This window comes from Podarcis liolepis (genome assembly GCF_965112155.1).
Source record: "Podarcis liolepis genome assembly, chromosome: 1".
NCBI lineage: Eukaryota > Metazoa > Chordata > Lepidosauria > Squamata > Lacertidae > Podarcis > Podarcis liolepis.
Genome location: NC_139554.1, coordinates 112221658 through 112237126, shown reverse-complemented (window position 1 = coordinate 112237126; position 15469 = coordinate 112221658). Strand labels below are relative to the sequence as shown.

Here is a 15469-nt window from a genome sequence, read left to right as displayed (position 1 = left end):
CCAATCCGGACAAGAGAAAACAAGCCCTCTCCCTCTTGAAAGCCCTTTAAATATTTGAAGATGGCTATCATCAGCGCCTTGCTGCAAGACCATGTGTCCTGTATCTAAGGCATCCCCAAGAGCTACCTGTTCCATCTCTTTAGAAAAACTCAATGGAAACAGCTCACAACCTCTTCGGGAAATTCCAAACTGCTCATGTAATTAGGAAGGCCACGTTGGCATTTACCCTACATCTGTCTGCAGCATAAGCTTGTGAACAGTTGTCATTCGTCATATCATTTTAGTCAGAAAATGGTTTATCATTTGTTTTGGGGAGAAGATAATATATAGCTCTCCTACCAGGGTTGTGGGGAGAATCTTGGAAGTGCAGAAACCACCCAGCCCCCCAATCTGCTGGGCTCACACCGGCAAGGCAGAAGGTGGGCTGTTGGTGTTTCTCCGTGGGGTTTTCATCTTCTTTTGTGGGCTGATGTGTTTCCCACCCAAACTTTTCCTCCTATTGGTCCCAGTAGGAAGGGAAATCGCTATGTCATCTCCAGGGTTGGTATACTTCCCCTTACCCCTGTTTTTGGATCCAGGCCCTAGCACACACCCCTTTTGACAATACCACTGTCAGATCACCAGCTGAGTGGCAAGGGATTGGAGGTGTCTGTCCTCACAGTGGGGGAAATTAGCAAGGGCAAACCCCTTTTGGTGCCTCTCTTGCTTCCTTCTCTGGGGATGAAGAGGGAGATCCCAGGACACCCTTCTGGGAGCCATAGGAAATGTTCTATCAGTGTCTAATTTCTGAGAGTAAAAAATAATTTACTGTATTTGGTGAGAAATTTGTATTTGGTGGTTGTTGTTTTTCCTCTCTCTCTCTTCAGTGGTGCCCCCCTTGCCGAGCTTTGCTGCCGGAACTGAGGAAAGCATCAAAGCAACTCTATGGTCAACTGAAATTTGGCACACTAGACTGTACAGTTCATGAAGGGATTTGCAACATGGTAAACTGCAAGTTTAAATATTTCCCCCACATAAACATAGCTTTGTTCCGGTTTTGAAAAGTGATAGCTCAATTGTTTTGCAGTCAAAGTGATGAAAATTAATTGGACCGCAATTCATACCAAATCCCCACTGTGTGCGCCGGCTTATGGCACCTGTAAGTCACGTTAACTTTTTTTGTAAGCCTCTTTAACTCCTGCATACTTTTCAGCTCTCACAGACATGAAACTCCATGAACTTGGGAGTCTTGCAAATAAAAGTTCATAGAATAGGAAGAAGGCATGGAATTTGAGCTGACTTAGAAGACTGGCAAGACACTGTTTAAAGAGACACAAAAAGAACTAGATTTGCAGACACCATTGTATGGAAAGCCTACCAGAAACCTGACTTATTTTTAAAGTAAAGGCCTGAGTTTTGAGATCCCAAAAGCTGAGGGGATTCCTTCCTTGCATCAAATTATATTTCACCTCTTTATATCTATAAAAAATGAGTGCAAGGCACTTTGGAAGAATTATAAACCATAGGATGCTATCCAACTAAGTTCTGCTCAGATTAGAATAATTGAAATTAATGAGCCTAAAATTAGTCCTGCCTATTAATTTCAGTGGACCTACTCTGAGTATGACTAACATTAGATACAGCCCATTATCACTGTATTACAGGAAACAGAAATCTGTACAACTTTTAACTTAAAAACACTAGCCAGCATCCCTCTCATTGTTATGCTGCACAGGCCTTCTCTATACCACAGAGGTTTGTGGGGGTTTTTGCAACTATTGGAGTAACGGAGGTTTCCTTTGAAGGGCAGATCCACACAATACATTTAAAGCGCATTGAACACACATGGCTTCCATCAAAAAATCCTGTGAACTGTAGTTTGTTAAGGGAGCTGTGTATTGGAGCTATGGTTCTCAAAATTCTTTCCAGCGGGTGGGAAGTCATGAAAGCCTGAAATGTGCCTTGGATGTGCTTTGTATGTAGGCTATGGATCTGCCCTCAGGTTTCAGCCCTGAGAACTTCACCTGCCCAGGTACTGAATGAAAAGGCAGAAATCAGTTGAGGCTTAAAAGGGGATCTCTCCCTATGATTTCTGAAGATGTTTTCATCTTGATCTTTTGCAGCACAACATTAGAGCTTACCCAACAACGGTGGTATTCAACCAGTCTCACACTCACGAATACGAGGGGCATCACTCTTCTGAGCAGATCCTGGAGTTTATTGAGGTAATTGTTGAATTTTGTGAATTTTCTGTTGCTTCACTAAAAGTTGTTGTTTGGTGTTTGAGCTCCTGAATGGAAGGTTGAAGGAAACCTACCATACTGACCATAGCAGAGAGCTCGAAGAAGGTTTCAACCCTGTATGTGGCAGCTGTGAAAAAGAGAGCCAGTGTGATGTAGTGGTTAAGAGTGGTGGATTCGTAATCTGGTGAACTGGGTTTGCTTCCCCGCTCCTCCACATGCAGTTGCTGGGTGACCTTGGGCCAGTCACACTTCTCTGAAGTCTCTCAGCCCCACTCATCTCACAGAGTGTTTGTTTTGGGGGAGGAAGGGAAAGGAGAATGTTAGCTGCTTTGAGACTCCTTCGCGTAGTGATAAAGCAGGATATCAAATCCAAACTCCTCTTCTTCTTCAAATTACATGCTAGGGAACATCAGGAAAGGAATTGGAAAGAAAACTTTGGAATACTGTGTACAGTTCTGGCTGTCTTACTTCAGAAAGGATATTGTAGAGTTGAAAAAGGTTCTTTCCAGAAGCTGGGTCACGTAACCTCAGTCAACTTGTTCATATCCCATGAATTTGTAAGCCATTCTTGGTATCTGATTTGTTTTCCCAGTGCTTGCCTTCAGCCAAGGGTGGGGAACCTTTTTTCCCCTGTCCAAGAGCTTTGGGGAGGGTACATGCCAGTGACGGACAGGGTCAAAAAGTAGTTGGACCTGAAACCAAAAGTAGAGTTCTTCATCAGCAGGTCGAACACTGGGTTTCATCAATTTAAAATTCTCAACTCAGTTAAAACAGATGGCAGTTACAGAAATACGGCAATCGTGTGTGTGTGTGTGTGTGTGTGTGTGTGTGTGTGTGTGTACTATAAACAAATTGCATATGACTGTACACAATTTGAGCTGTTCCTTCTATAAATTCTGAGAGCAGACGAAGTGAGCCTTCCTCCTTTCTGTGCCTTAGGATCTCATGAACCCGTCAGTAGTTTCTCTCACACCCGAGACCTTCAGTGAGTTGGTGAAGAAAAAGAAGGCTAACGAAATCTGGATGGTTGATTTCTATGCTCCGTGGTGTGGTCCTTGCCAAGCCTTAATGCCTGAATGGAAGAGGATGGCCAGGGTAAAACCAAGCAATCAGTTCTTTTCAGTGCCCAGTGTCAATCATGCTCATCTGATCACTAAATGCTTAGTTTCTTGTTCATTTTCATTTTGAGATATTGAGACACACATGCCCCTAGCATGCATACCAAAGATCAGTACAGGATGTTTATTTTAAAAGTGGAGGGGTCTTTTATTGCACCAAGTTTTGCAAATTTAATTGAATAATTGTTTCTCTGTTTCAGTTGCTGAATGGACTGGTTTCAGTTGGTAGTGTGGACTGCCAAAAATATTTCTCCCTTTGTCATCAAGAAAACATTCAAGGTTATCCTGAAATAAGACTTTTCCCGCAAAAATCAGCGTCATCTTATCAGTACTAGTGAGTAATGGAAGTGGCTTGGATTTGTTCTTGAATACTTACTGAAAACCATGTGTATGATGTGACTTACTAGTGCTATGGATCTGATAATCAGACTAGACTAAATCAGGAGTTCCCTCGGTGCCACAATCTGACAATTAAATATCATTCTCCCCCCTCCCCTTTTTAAGGTTTAATCTATTAGAAAGTACAAGTTATAACCTAGAGAGGTGTATTTCTTATTATCATAAGGCGTTCTTTACTTATTTATTTAGAATTGACTTTTTACTCACCTGATTTTATATTTTTTTTATTTATAGCCAGAATTGTTAAATTTTCAGTTACATTTAATAATTTACCATTACATTTTACCCGAGAGCGTTATTGATACAAATATTAGATTTCTTCCAAAAGCATGTATGAATTAATATTGTCTTGCATTCCAGTTATTACAATAAGCAACAGAAGTATTGTCACCCTGTCTAGCTTGCCTGACGCTAAGGATACTTGTTCATCTGACCCTTGAAGCAATATCCCAAATTCATATAACCCATCTTTTAACACTGATGTTTCTGAGTATTTCCAGTTCTGTGCTATAATCATATAGGCTCCAGTTAAAAGATGGATAACCATTTATTGATCTCCTGGGGCAATTGCGTCTTCAGTTTACCCAAATAAGATATGTGTTTAGGAGGATTTAGACCCACCCCTTATTAACCGTAGTTCTCTATACAGTCATACCTTGGAAGTCGAACAGAAACTGTTCCGGAAGTCTGTTCGACTTCCAAAATTTTCAGAAACCAAAGTGTGGCTTCTGATTGGCTGCAGGAAGCTCCTACAGCCAATTGGAAGCCACGGAAGCCCCGTTGGATGTTCAGGTTCCAAAGAATGATCGCAAACTTGAACAACAACAATAACTTCTGGGTTTGTGGCAAAAACGTCTGAATACCAAGGCGTTCGGGATCCAAGGTACGACTGTATAGTCAATGGGCTCATTTGATAATTGATATCCTATCACCTTTATTTCTTCTAATATTGGTGTGTCACTCAGCAGGGTTTTGGGTGTTTTAAGGCTGTTTCGTTTTGGTTACAGTATGTCATTTCCTGCCAACGGAATTATTCCTGTGGAGGAAAGAATGCTCGAAATCTCATGCCAAATTTGAAATGGAATTCATTGTTGTGCTATGACATATGTTCCACCTGAGGAAGCATTTCACCTTGCCAGATATCAGGATCTCCCCTCCTCTTCCTCCTCCGCCTATGCACTGTCCTGGGGGTTCCCCTGACCCCTGACCCAGAGTCTATTTTGGGGGGGGGGGTTACGTGGGGTGGGAAACGGCATCATGCAAGTGGAAGTCCTTGCACGAGGCTTCCCCTGGCAGTGCCCATGAGATGAATCCTGCCCTGTGTGGGGAAATCTGAAATAGAGAATCCAGTGCCCAGCTAAATATCATGATCTTTGGGTGGGCGCTGTGTGAACCCAGTGAACAGAAAGTGCTCTACAGAGGTGTTGCCTCTTTCTGCCCATTTTGATTTTTTTTGCTTTTATACTTCTGTTTTTAACAGTAGCTACAACGGCTGGAACAGAGATGCCCATTCACTGAGAAGATGGGCGCTAGGGTGAGTGCTTGCCTCAAAACGTTATTCACAGTGTACTTTTTCCGGGGGGTGGGGGTGGGACTGACTCACATAGAATAATTGATGGAGGGGGCTGTCGGGCCATGCAGGTGAGCCCGACCATCTATGCTGTTACACTGACTGCCTCACTTTTGGATTGTGTTGAAGGCTATATGCATGAAGCCTCTCCCCCCCCCCCCAATGTTCTTCAGACCTTTGCAGTCCTATTTTTGGACACCAGGGGAGAACCTATTCAATAGGTCTTCCTCCACTCAGGTGTTGATGCCAACAGTGAATAGAAGGCACAAACAGGACATTTCCTGGTGACAGACCACTAGTTTTGGGAGTAGTTTGTGTGACTCTGGAATCCCAAGTTCCTTGTTTTCTTTTTCCCTTTTCAAAGGTATTTACCTCAGGTGTCTCTGGATCTGACACCCCAGAGCTTCACCGACAAAGTTCTGAACGGGAAAGAGCATTGGGTCGTCGACTTTTACGCTCCCTGGTGCGGCCCTTGCCAAAATTTTGCTCCAGAATTTGAGATCCTAGCTAAGGTAAACAGCCTGCTCTCCCTGCAATGGCAAGTCACTGTCGGTTCAGTGCTCTTCTTTTCCTCCCAAGCTATTTTCGATACATTGCAGCCATGGTGGCCCCTGCACACATGCCTGGGGTTGCCCTATTCCTCAAAGTGAAAACCTGGGCAAAGTTGTTGAGCTTTTTTCTTCCTCTTGGATTAGCATTTTCTGAATGATTCGCCAAAAATCTGCCCAGACACAAAACGGCTGCCTGATTCCTGGATGTATCTGGGAAAACTCGGTTGTATGGCAGCCCTACACATGCCCAGTGAGGCCTTCTGTGTCACCTGAAGGGTTTTCTCCCTCCACTGAAATTAAGCCTTGTGAGGAACATTCTACTGTAGCCCATAGAAGAAGTTGTGTGTGCTTGGTTTGGTGCCCGGGACATTGTCTCCAGTTTGTGCACGGGTTCGTGGGCCCCAAAACCTTGACAGCCCCCGCCTTGTGGATTTCACATCCACTTATTCAGAGCATCTCGCTAGTGAAACTAGTTGCCAATCGTGGAAGCAGATGTGAGTGGGGACCTCCTTTTTTTTAGCAATAGGTTTTAACTCCTGTCTCCTCCTCCTCAATTTTTAAGGCTGTTAAAGGGAAAGTGAAAGCTGGGAAAGTTGACTGCCAGGCTTACGCGCAGACGTGTCAATCTGCTGGCATCAGAGCCTATCCAACAGTGAAGTTTTATCCTTACCAAGGAGCAAAGGTAAAGGCACAGAAATCTCCATCGTGTCAACTGTGAGGCGGGGAGGGGTGCAGTTCTGTCATGGAGCACATGCTATGCACGCAAGAAGGGGTGTATTTGGGGAGTCATTTTGGACTCACAGCTGTCCATGGAGGTGCAGGTCAATTTTGTGTCCTGGGCGACTGTCTATCAGCTCGATCTGGTACGCCGGCTGAGACCTTACCTCTGTGTTTGTTTTCGTTTCATTTTAAGAAAAATGCATTTGGGGAGCACATAGACAGCCATGATGCAAAAGCCATAGCCGAACTCCTGATGGAGAAAGTAGAAGATATTAAGAAAAAGAGGAAAAAATCTTCCAGAAACAAGGTGAGATTCCGCCCCCGCCCCGGTTGAATTTGACACAGATAATTTAGCATCTTTCTCCTCTGGCTATTTGTGTTCATGGTGGTGGATTTGTTGCGATTGGTTCTGATCATGCTACGCAGGGGCACCTGATTAAAAAAAAAGTCTCCTACCCACTGTGACCCTCTGTGCCACCTCCCCAAAAGATGATCCTGAGAACTAAGGAGACTATCTGGAACAGTATGTGGGATATGGGATGAAGAGGACAATAGGTGGGGAGGGGGAATCAGTGACTGTCAGTTGCCTCTGCCTTATCAGAGTGAAAACACAAAGCTACTGTCAGAGACAACCTCTGAAATTTGGTGCGCAGCAGCTATACCACCCCTTCTCATGCATTTGTGTTTGCCGGGACAGAAGCATTTCAAATGCTTCTAAGGATCCGCTGCAATTGACAAGAGATGTTTTGATGCTGAATGACTATGTGCTGTGGTAGCCAATTAGCTAAATTGCAATATCGGTCTACCACAGGGTACAGTCATACCTCGGAAGTCAAACGGAATCCGTTCTGGAATTCCATTCGACTTCCAAAACATTTGGGAACCAAGGCGCAGCTTCCGATTGGCTTCCTGGAGCCAATCGGAAGCTACGGAAGCCACAACGGACGTTCGAGTTCCAAAGAATGTTTGCAACACTCACTTCTGGGTTTGCAGTGTTCTGGAGCCAAAACGTTTGTCTCCCAAGGTGTTCGAATTCTGAGGTACGACTGTATTTGGTAGCTGACTCCTCCCTTCCATGGCTGGTAGTATAGTATCACCCACAACATCTTGGGAAAAGGTGGAATCAGTGTCATGGTATTGAATCCAAAGGAGTAAAACTAATTTGGTGATACCTGTACTGGTGAGTTCTTTTACTTTATGGCTGTACAGTGGTACCTCTTGTTACGGATTTAATTTGTTTTGAGGTGCCATGTGCACCCCAAAAAATCCATAATTAGAAGCGCCGCTTCTGCACACATGTGCAGCGCGATAGAGTGCATCTGCGCATGTGCAAGCAGCAAAACCTGGACGTACACACTTCCGGGTTTGCTGCAGCCATAACCCGAAGATTCCATAACCTGGAGGTTATGCAACATGAGGTACCACTGTACAAAGTTCAGACCTTCTTCAAGAAAATATATTAAATATCTTGCTTATCTGGCACAGCATGGCAGTGGAGGCAAATTATTCTAATATTCCCAAGGCCATCCTTTATGACAGCCTCTCCCAAGCTGGTGCTCTCTAGATTTTGTTGGGCTATGACTCTCAGCCTGCACAGCTGGTGGTCAGGGATGATAGGAATTGCAGTCCAAAATTCCTGGGTTGGCAAGACCTGCTTCGCACAAACATGAAAGGAACATTTGTCCGTAGTTTACTGCATCATTTTTATCTATTTTCCTCCCTCTCTTTTCTCCTTTCCAACAATCAGGATGAACTCTGAGCCACAGAATGAATTCAAACTGAAGCAGTGACAATGGAAGTATTAGATCATGCCTCCGCGAAGAGGAAAAAGGAGAACATCAGGCTTCATGGACACAGCTTTTCTCTCCTCGAATGCTGCAAGAATGTTACGGAGCTTCCCAAGTGCTCATTTGGAACAAGGAAGAGACGCTTGTTCCATGAGTGATATGCTCACTGGGAGCTTTTCTTTTCTGGTTTTGGACTTGAGACTTGATCAGTAGTGGAGGAACTGTAGGTTTCCCCCCTACCCCTTCTCCCATTCAATCCTCCCAACCTTTGTCTACAAAACAGTCTTTTCTTGTGCTGAAAAAGAACACTATAATTTCCACTTGTGGAACTGAAGGTATATAGACTACTCAGCAGCACAGAAACACTAAAACAGCTGTCTCTCTCTTTTCTTCCCGTGGGAAGAAAAATTGTGGTCTGAACAACTATTTTACCTCTGGTTATTGTAGTTAGTGAGCTTTATCCAGAATTCACTGGGTGTTAACAAAGGAGTTGGAAGAAGTCCGTTCTTCTTAGCCCACCTACATTCTAGAATGTTCCGCATTACATCCCGGTTTCTAAGCCATTTTGAAGAGCGCTGAAACAGTCGTGAGCAAGCACGATCGCTTCAGTGCTTGGCAGTCAAAGGGTGGAAGGGGCCTTGTCTGCGTTGGCTCCCCGCCAATTGCGTGTGCTAAGCTGTCATGCACAGGTTTTGACTTTGGAAACACCCTGCAAATGCTCAGAAGAGCAATGCGCTGCTGTTTGTATTTTGTGACGTACAGGCAACTGTAACCAGAAGGTGGCAGTGCGTGCACAAGATTGCTTGCTATGGACTGCAGCAGCTGAGAGCCGACCCAAGCAAGACTTTCTTCACTGGCCACCTTAGTGGGGTAGGAGAGCTGAAAATAACGCCAATATATGTCACAACTGGCAACCAATGCCCTTTGGTTTCAGATAGTACATGGGCAGATGAGTCTCAAAAGCCCGAGACACAAATTTTCACGGCCCTCTAGCAGCTATGGTGGCTTATTTACAAGAAGTGACGTACCGTACTTTTCCGTGTTTAAGACTATGGGGTTTTAAAATTTAAAAATCGTGTTCAGAATTAGGGGTTGTCTTATACATGGGTAGTGCATTGTGGGGCAGTGGGATTGGTTGCTGCTGTGAGTTGAAGATTGTTATTGGTGGCTGCTGCAAGGGCTGTTGTTGATTGGCTGTTGCTGCGGCAATTGGGCGGGTGATTTGCTGCTTTTTTCGGTGATTAAAAAAAGCTCAAAAACTCTGCCCCCCCCCCAAAAAAGCTCAACAACTGTTGCCAATCCTACCCCAATAAAGCTCAATAATTTTGGGGGATCTCTCTCCCCCCCCCATTTTCTTAATTTTGAGTCCCCCCAATATAGGGGGTGTGTTATACACGGGAAAGTACGGTATTTAGTGTTAACTCTGGAAGTGTGCTCTTGATTCTGACCAAACTAAACTTCCTGATGTATATTTTGTTCTAATGGGCTTAGTTTGGACAGAATCAAATCTACACTCCCAGAGTTGACGCTCAATACTTTACTTCTGGTAAATGAGCTTTTTTTTTTCCTCCAGCTTTTCTACCCCACTACCTAAGTTGATTTCAGTCGGACTCACTTCCTAGTAAACATGATTATAAAATGCAGGCGAAGCTTCTCCCACATCCAAGCAGATAAGACGCTGAGTTGCACCGTCGCGATTTCCCACAGAATTAAAAGTACAATTTTTATTTTTATTTGAGTTTGTGTCACAGGAAATGTTGTTTGCTTTTAAAGCGGGGCACTCGAGTCACTGTTGGAGGCATAAGAAGAAACTGCTGGATGAAGTCAAAGAGCCCAGTTAGTTTAGCATCCTATTCTCACAGGCCAACCAGATGCTGCTGCTCCAGTTTCTAGCAACCGGCCTCATCTGTTTGGATGCCAGCCTGCTCCCAGCCCTTTAAACAGAGTTGTAAAACGTATCTACTGGCTTTCTTCTTCTTTTTTCTATTTTCAGTATTCCAAGTGCCTTCTGAACATTGTTCTGCTCGGTGATGAAAGTGCCAAAGCAAATTACAGACTGGCAGAAGTTTTCACAGCGCATTTGATGGTTGTGCCTGTGAAAAGTTTGGGCCATGAAAAATGTGCTAGTCTTCTAGGTTTTCTCACTAGATTGTCCATATGAGGTTGGCGTGGGGGGGGAGGGCCTTGAGGCAGTCACCTTAATAAGTAACGAATACATTGGAGTGGATCCAGAATTACCTTTCTGTTTACGGAAAGGACGGAGAGCCATGCAGTTCCAGGGAATGTGCCAACCCTCCAGTTCAAACCAAGGATGGGCTAGGGCGAGATACGGCAGATTCTGGGGAAAATAGTGCTCTTTTCTCCTCTAGAGGGAGCACTTATGAGCAGACATTCGCTCCTATTTCATTGATTTCAATGGGTCTACTCCTGAGTATGACTTCATTATATATCATCTCTAGGAGTCAACCTAATGTAACACACACACGCCCACCAATGTTGGCGCTTGCCAAAGTCTTATATTGTTTTTCTGTATTAGTACAGGGTGAGTCTTTTAAGAACATGTCACTCTGTATCCATGGGGCCTCTTTTAAAGGACTCACCCTGTATCTGTACTGTACTGCCCCCAATTTTTATTTGAACATCTCATGCTGAGAATTTGGAATAATAGCCTTCCTCTCCCTAAAGTCTGGGCATCTTGAAGATTGTTTTGGGGTTTTTTTAAGGTAGATATACTTTGCAACCGCTCACTTTTATGAGTGGCTACAGTTCTTTCCTGTGTGTATGTAAGAATTATTCTGCACCTGTGGAGAACAGGTTTTATTTTTCAGTAGGAAGACACTTCCATAAACCACGATTATTTGGTGAAGCCTGCATGTTCAAGTGCCCAGAGTAATTAGCTCAGCTATGAATACATTTCTGTTACTGAATCGCCAGCTGTTTCTCCCCCTCTAAAGCTAAGAACATCAGAATTATAATTTAGTAACACAGGGTGTTACTAAACCTTCTGGTTCTTCCTGTTAGCAGATGCAAGAACACTGGAGTGGATAGGATCGGAACACAGTATTCCTTTTGAAAATATCACAGCTGTAGATGCTGCTGTGTCAGTTTCAACTGCAATCTAATTACGTCTTGAACTTTTATACTACGGTAATAAATGGTTTCATCCAGTACATTGTCCTCCTCTTCAGCTTTCATGTTGTGGTTTGGGGTTCAAGACCTTTAAATTGCGTTTTCCTAATCTCTAAACAAACTCTAAACAAGCAACTAGCATCCAAAAAAAGGCAAACCAATGTTATATGATGTCTACATTAGATTCCCATTCAATATTTTCTTTTTAGTTTCCCTAGCTGAAGAGACAAGTCACTTTCAAATGGAACAGTCGTCTCAACTGGACCAGAACCATATTCGTTTATAATAGCTCCTGTAGTCAACATGGGAATGTGCAAGAAGGAGAAATAATAATAAATGCTGTACTGTTATGCTCAGCCAACTTCTCCAGATAAGACAACAATTATCTTGGTTGGGTTTCCTTCAAAAGGTGGTTACTGCAGGACTTTGGCATTTTGTCATATTTGAGTCTATTTACAAGCATATGGGTTAAGCATGGGGGGGTGCAGCTTAAACACACCAGCAAACCTGAATGCCATTGCTCCCATATCACATCGAGAGACACACACACAGAGAGAGAGAGAATCATAAGTTATCCAGATCCAAAACAGATCCCTGTGGCTGCGGAAACATGAAAATAAACACAAATATTCTGCTAAGGAAGCAGAAGCAAAATATTCTTTAAAAAGAACTGACTGAGGTGTTTGATCCTTTCTCTAGAGTTAAGATAACCAACCAAATCATTGCAATTGCTGTTGTCTTAGAAGCTCGTTTCAAGGCAAAGACTGTGCAGAAATCCAGGAATGAATGCAATCCAACAGGCTTCCCAGCCAAAGAAATCCAAGGCTTCCTTCTGTGCAAGAACAAATGCTCTCCAAAGCCAAACTCCTGGGGCAGATGTTCTAGTCAGATGTGCTGCTGAAGTCAGGTATTTGATGCATTTCCAACAAAAACAGGGACAGGAGGACAGTTTTTATTACATTTGTTCGTCACGTTTTGCCTTGGTTGCAACAATGCAGTGCAAAGGCTGGTTTTGAAATGGTTTGCCAGCATCATGTGGACCACTGAAGCTTTAAATAGCACAGTTGTGTTGACTTTCTTCACCAAATAATTCTATTCTAAGTTGTGTTGACTTTCTTCACTAAATAATTCCTTATTTAAAACCCATTAGTCACCCACAATTAATGAAATTAGTATGCCAGCATAACTTGCTAGTGTAAATAAAACTAGGGTGTCCTACCTTACAGAAGGGTTGTCTGGTCAAAGTCTGGTGAGTTAGGGGCATTGGTGTTAATACCTGAGCAGGCACACAGGTCTCCTCCCTTTCTTTTCCACTAGGGTAAGATGTACTTTTGTTTCCAGAACAATAATCTTTTCTAAATGGACATCTATACATGTAAATTTGGATATGCAAATTTCATGCAAATATTTGTCCTATTTCTTGGCGATGTCTCTGTGGTCACCCGAATTAGAAAGCTCATCCTGTGATACTTTGAGGGCATAGAAGTCAGGCTTTTTGAATGCTGGCTTGTAAGTGCACCAACATTTTGAAGGAGAAAGATGCAGCATGGACAGAAATTGCTATATCACTGTATGTGACATAGGCTGGCTCAAAGGTTTTCATTTGCTGCCCTGGGTCAGGTGTGTTAAAACCCTCCTTTTGCTACATAAGCATTCACCAAACCACATGGCACATTAACGGAGCAAGACGACTATGAGACTCCGCCCCCCCATTTTGAATGTGTTACAAATTGTGGTTTTTTTACTTCTTGCCGTTATGACTGCACCTACAGTGCATAGCCAACCTTTCGGGATCGGCAAAGATATTTGAAATTTTAAGGAAGCGCCGTGAGCACCGTCTCAAAATGGCTGCTTCAGGGTGTGGTGTAACACAAAATGGCTGCCACATCTCGAAAAGCAGAATATGAGGCAGGGTGACAAGACTGTGTGGGCATGCCCCCTCTATCAATTGTCCCACCAAGGTGAGGGGGAAGCATAAAAGGTAAATGTACCCCTGCCCGTACAGGCCAGTCGTGTCTGACTCTAGGGTTGTGTGCCCATCTCACTTAAGAGGCCGGGGGGCAGCGCTGTCCGGAGACACTTCCGGGTCACGTGGCCAGCGTGACGAAGCTGCTCTGGCAAGCCAGCACCAGCGCAGCACACGGAAACGCCATTTACCTTCCCGCTATAAAGCGGTACCTATTTATCTACTTGCACTTAGGGTGCTTTCGAACTGCTAGGTGGGCAGGAGCTGGGACCGAAAGACGGGAGCTCACCCCGCCGCAGGAATTCGAACCACCGACCATGCGATCGGCAAGTCCTAGGCACTGAGGTTTTACCCACAGCGCCACTTATGGCAAATAAGGTTGCCATATTTCAAAAGGTTAAAACCAGGACTTGCCTAATATCCAGCACCACCTTTCAGCAGTCCTAGGGAAGCACCAACATCAGCCACTGCCAAGCTTGGTTATGGAGAACTGTTTGCCCCTCTCCTCTGTTTAAAGCAGAGGGAAGGGTAGGTTTCCAGTCCTGGCACCAAATAAATGTGAGCATGTTCAGTGTAGAAGAGACTGAGCTCTGAGATATGGAAAAGTGATCATGCATTTACTATATTGGCTATGTCTGCATATCACAGTAAGCTACAAACCACAGTTTGCTGTGTAAGATCTGTGCGTACCTGCATTCAAGGGCGCTGACCTGCCCCCCACACTGCAGGGGCACATCACATGATGCGTCACATTAGATGTCTTGTTATGCGTCCCGCCCCCATGTGTCTCTTGTGCGCTGGACTGGGATGTGCGGGCGTCCCACTGCCATGATGCCGGTGCTCATGCACCAGGTGGGGAATGGGGACATCAGGCGGGGAGGAGAAGGCCACAGGATTTTGGGGGAACCTAGCCCCTTTCTTGGAAAAGTTTGGGGGGCTGAAGACCCCTCAGCCCCCACCACTTGGCACACCTGCCTTCATTGCCCCTCCCAACAGAGGCAACACAATTCCTGCCTTAGCATTACACCTAAAGCAGAGATCATGGCTTTTTCCACTTCAAACCCCCACACATACAATCTGTAGCCAAGGTTTGTCCTTAGTTTACTAACCATGGTTGATTTGCTAAGCAAGTGTTCTGATTGGTTTCCTGCATGGAAACAACTAAGGTTTAATTACCATGACAGACCAGCTGGGAAGACGGATGCCATCCGGGACATATAAATTGAATAAATAATCATTATCATCTAGTTTTCCCATTTGGAAGGAAGTCTTCAGGATAAGCAAGGCCCGTGGTTTCTTTGATCTGATGGAAATGTGTCTCCATAACACAGAGAACCCACATTTTGTACAACCAGGGATTGCATAATGAGATTTCTATATTTTTATCTTTGCAAGCTCTATTATTGCTGCTGTGACAGGGAATAATAAATCCTTATATCTGGAGAGCAATACACACACACACACACACACACACACATAGACACAGTATATCTAAAAGACAGACAAGCCCTTGTCATCTACGGATGTAATCTTCAAGCATTTACTACGTACAGAATAGATTTCCTGAAGTTCCATAGAAGCTCATGGCACGGCTCCAGAGTGAGTCATTTGCAGATATCGAAAACATTTGCAGATAGGTATAGCTGGAAGCTAAACAGGGCTACGAGGATAAACCTCTTTGCTGTATAGAATAAAAAAGAGATTACATAAGAGTCAACCAATTCCTGAAGGCTTATTAAAATACAACATTTGGCATTTAGCATGACACAGCACTGAGGAAATGTTTGCAATTTAGACAAATTCTTACTTTTTACAGACCTGAGATTAGAGACTCTTAAATTGTACTCCAAGCATAACAGAAAGCTCTGAGCACGCTGAACTTCATCAGTACGGACCTACCATTATAATGTAAACTGATATCGTCAGTGCTGTTGCAGTCAGTAAATTCTGCTCCTGCCACTTTAGATAAATTTTACCCAAATTAACATGATTTCTATGTGGTTTTAA

General features: G+C 43.9%; 1 protein-coding gene across 3 annotated transcripts in view; it reads left to right on the top strand.

The window, feature by feature from the left end:
- DNAJC10 (DnaJ heat shock protein family (Hsp40) member C10) overlaps positions 1–11537 on the top strand; it is a 30727-nt gene extending 19190 nt beyond the window's left edge. For all 3 annotated transcript variants that reach the window (XM_083496302.1, XM_083496303.1, XM_083496304.1), the window contains exons 15-23: positions 867–983; positions 2103–2204; positions 3162–3317; positions 3541–3674; positions 5220–5273; positions 5674–5821; positions 6423–6542; positions 6774–6887; positions 8328–11537. In XM_083496302.1, the coding sequence (XP_083352428.1) occupies positions 867–983; positions 2103–2204; positions 3162–3317; positions 3541–3674; positions 5220–5273; positions 5674–5821; positions 6423–6542; positions 6774–6887; positions 8328–8339 (957 nt within the window). In that variant the 3' untranslated portion in view covers positions 8340–11537. The remainder of the gene's footprint in view (positions 1–866; positions 984–2102; positions 2205–3161; positions 3318–3540; positions 3675–5219; positions 5274–5673; positions 5822–6422; positions 6543–6773; positions 6888–8327) is intronic.
- The last annotated feature ends 3932 nt before the right edge of the window (positions 11538–15469 follow it).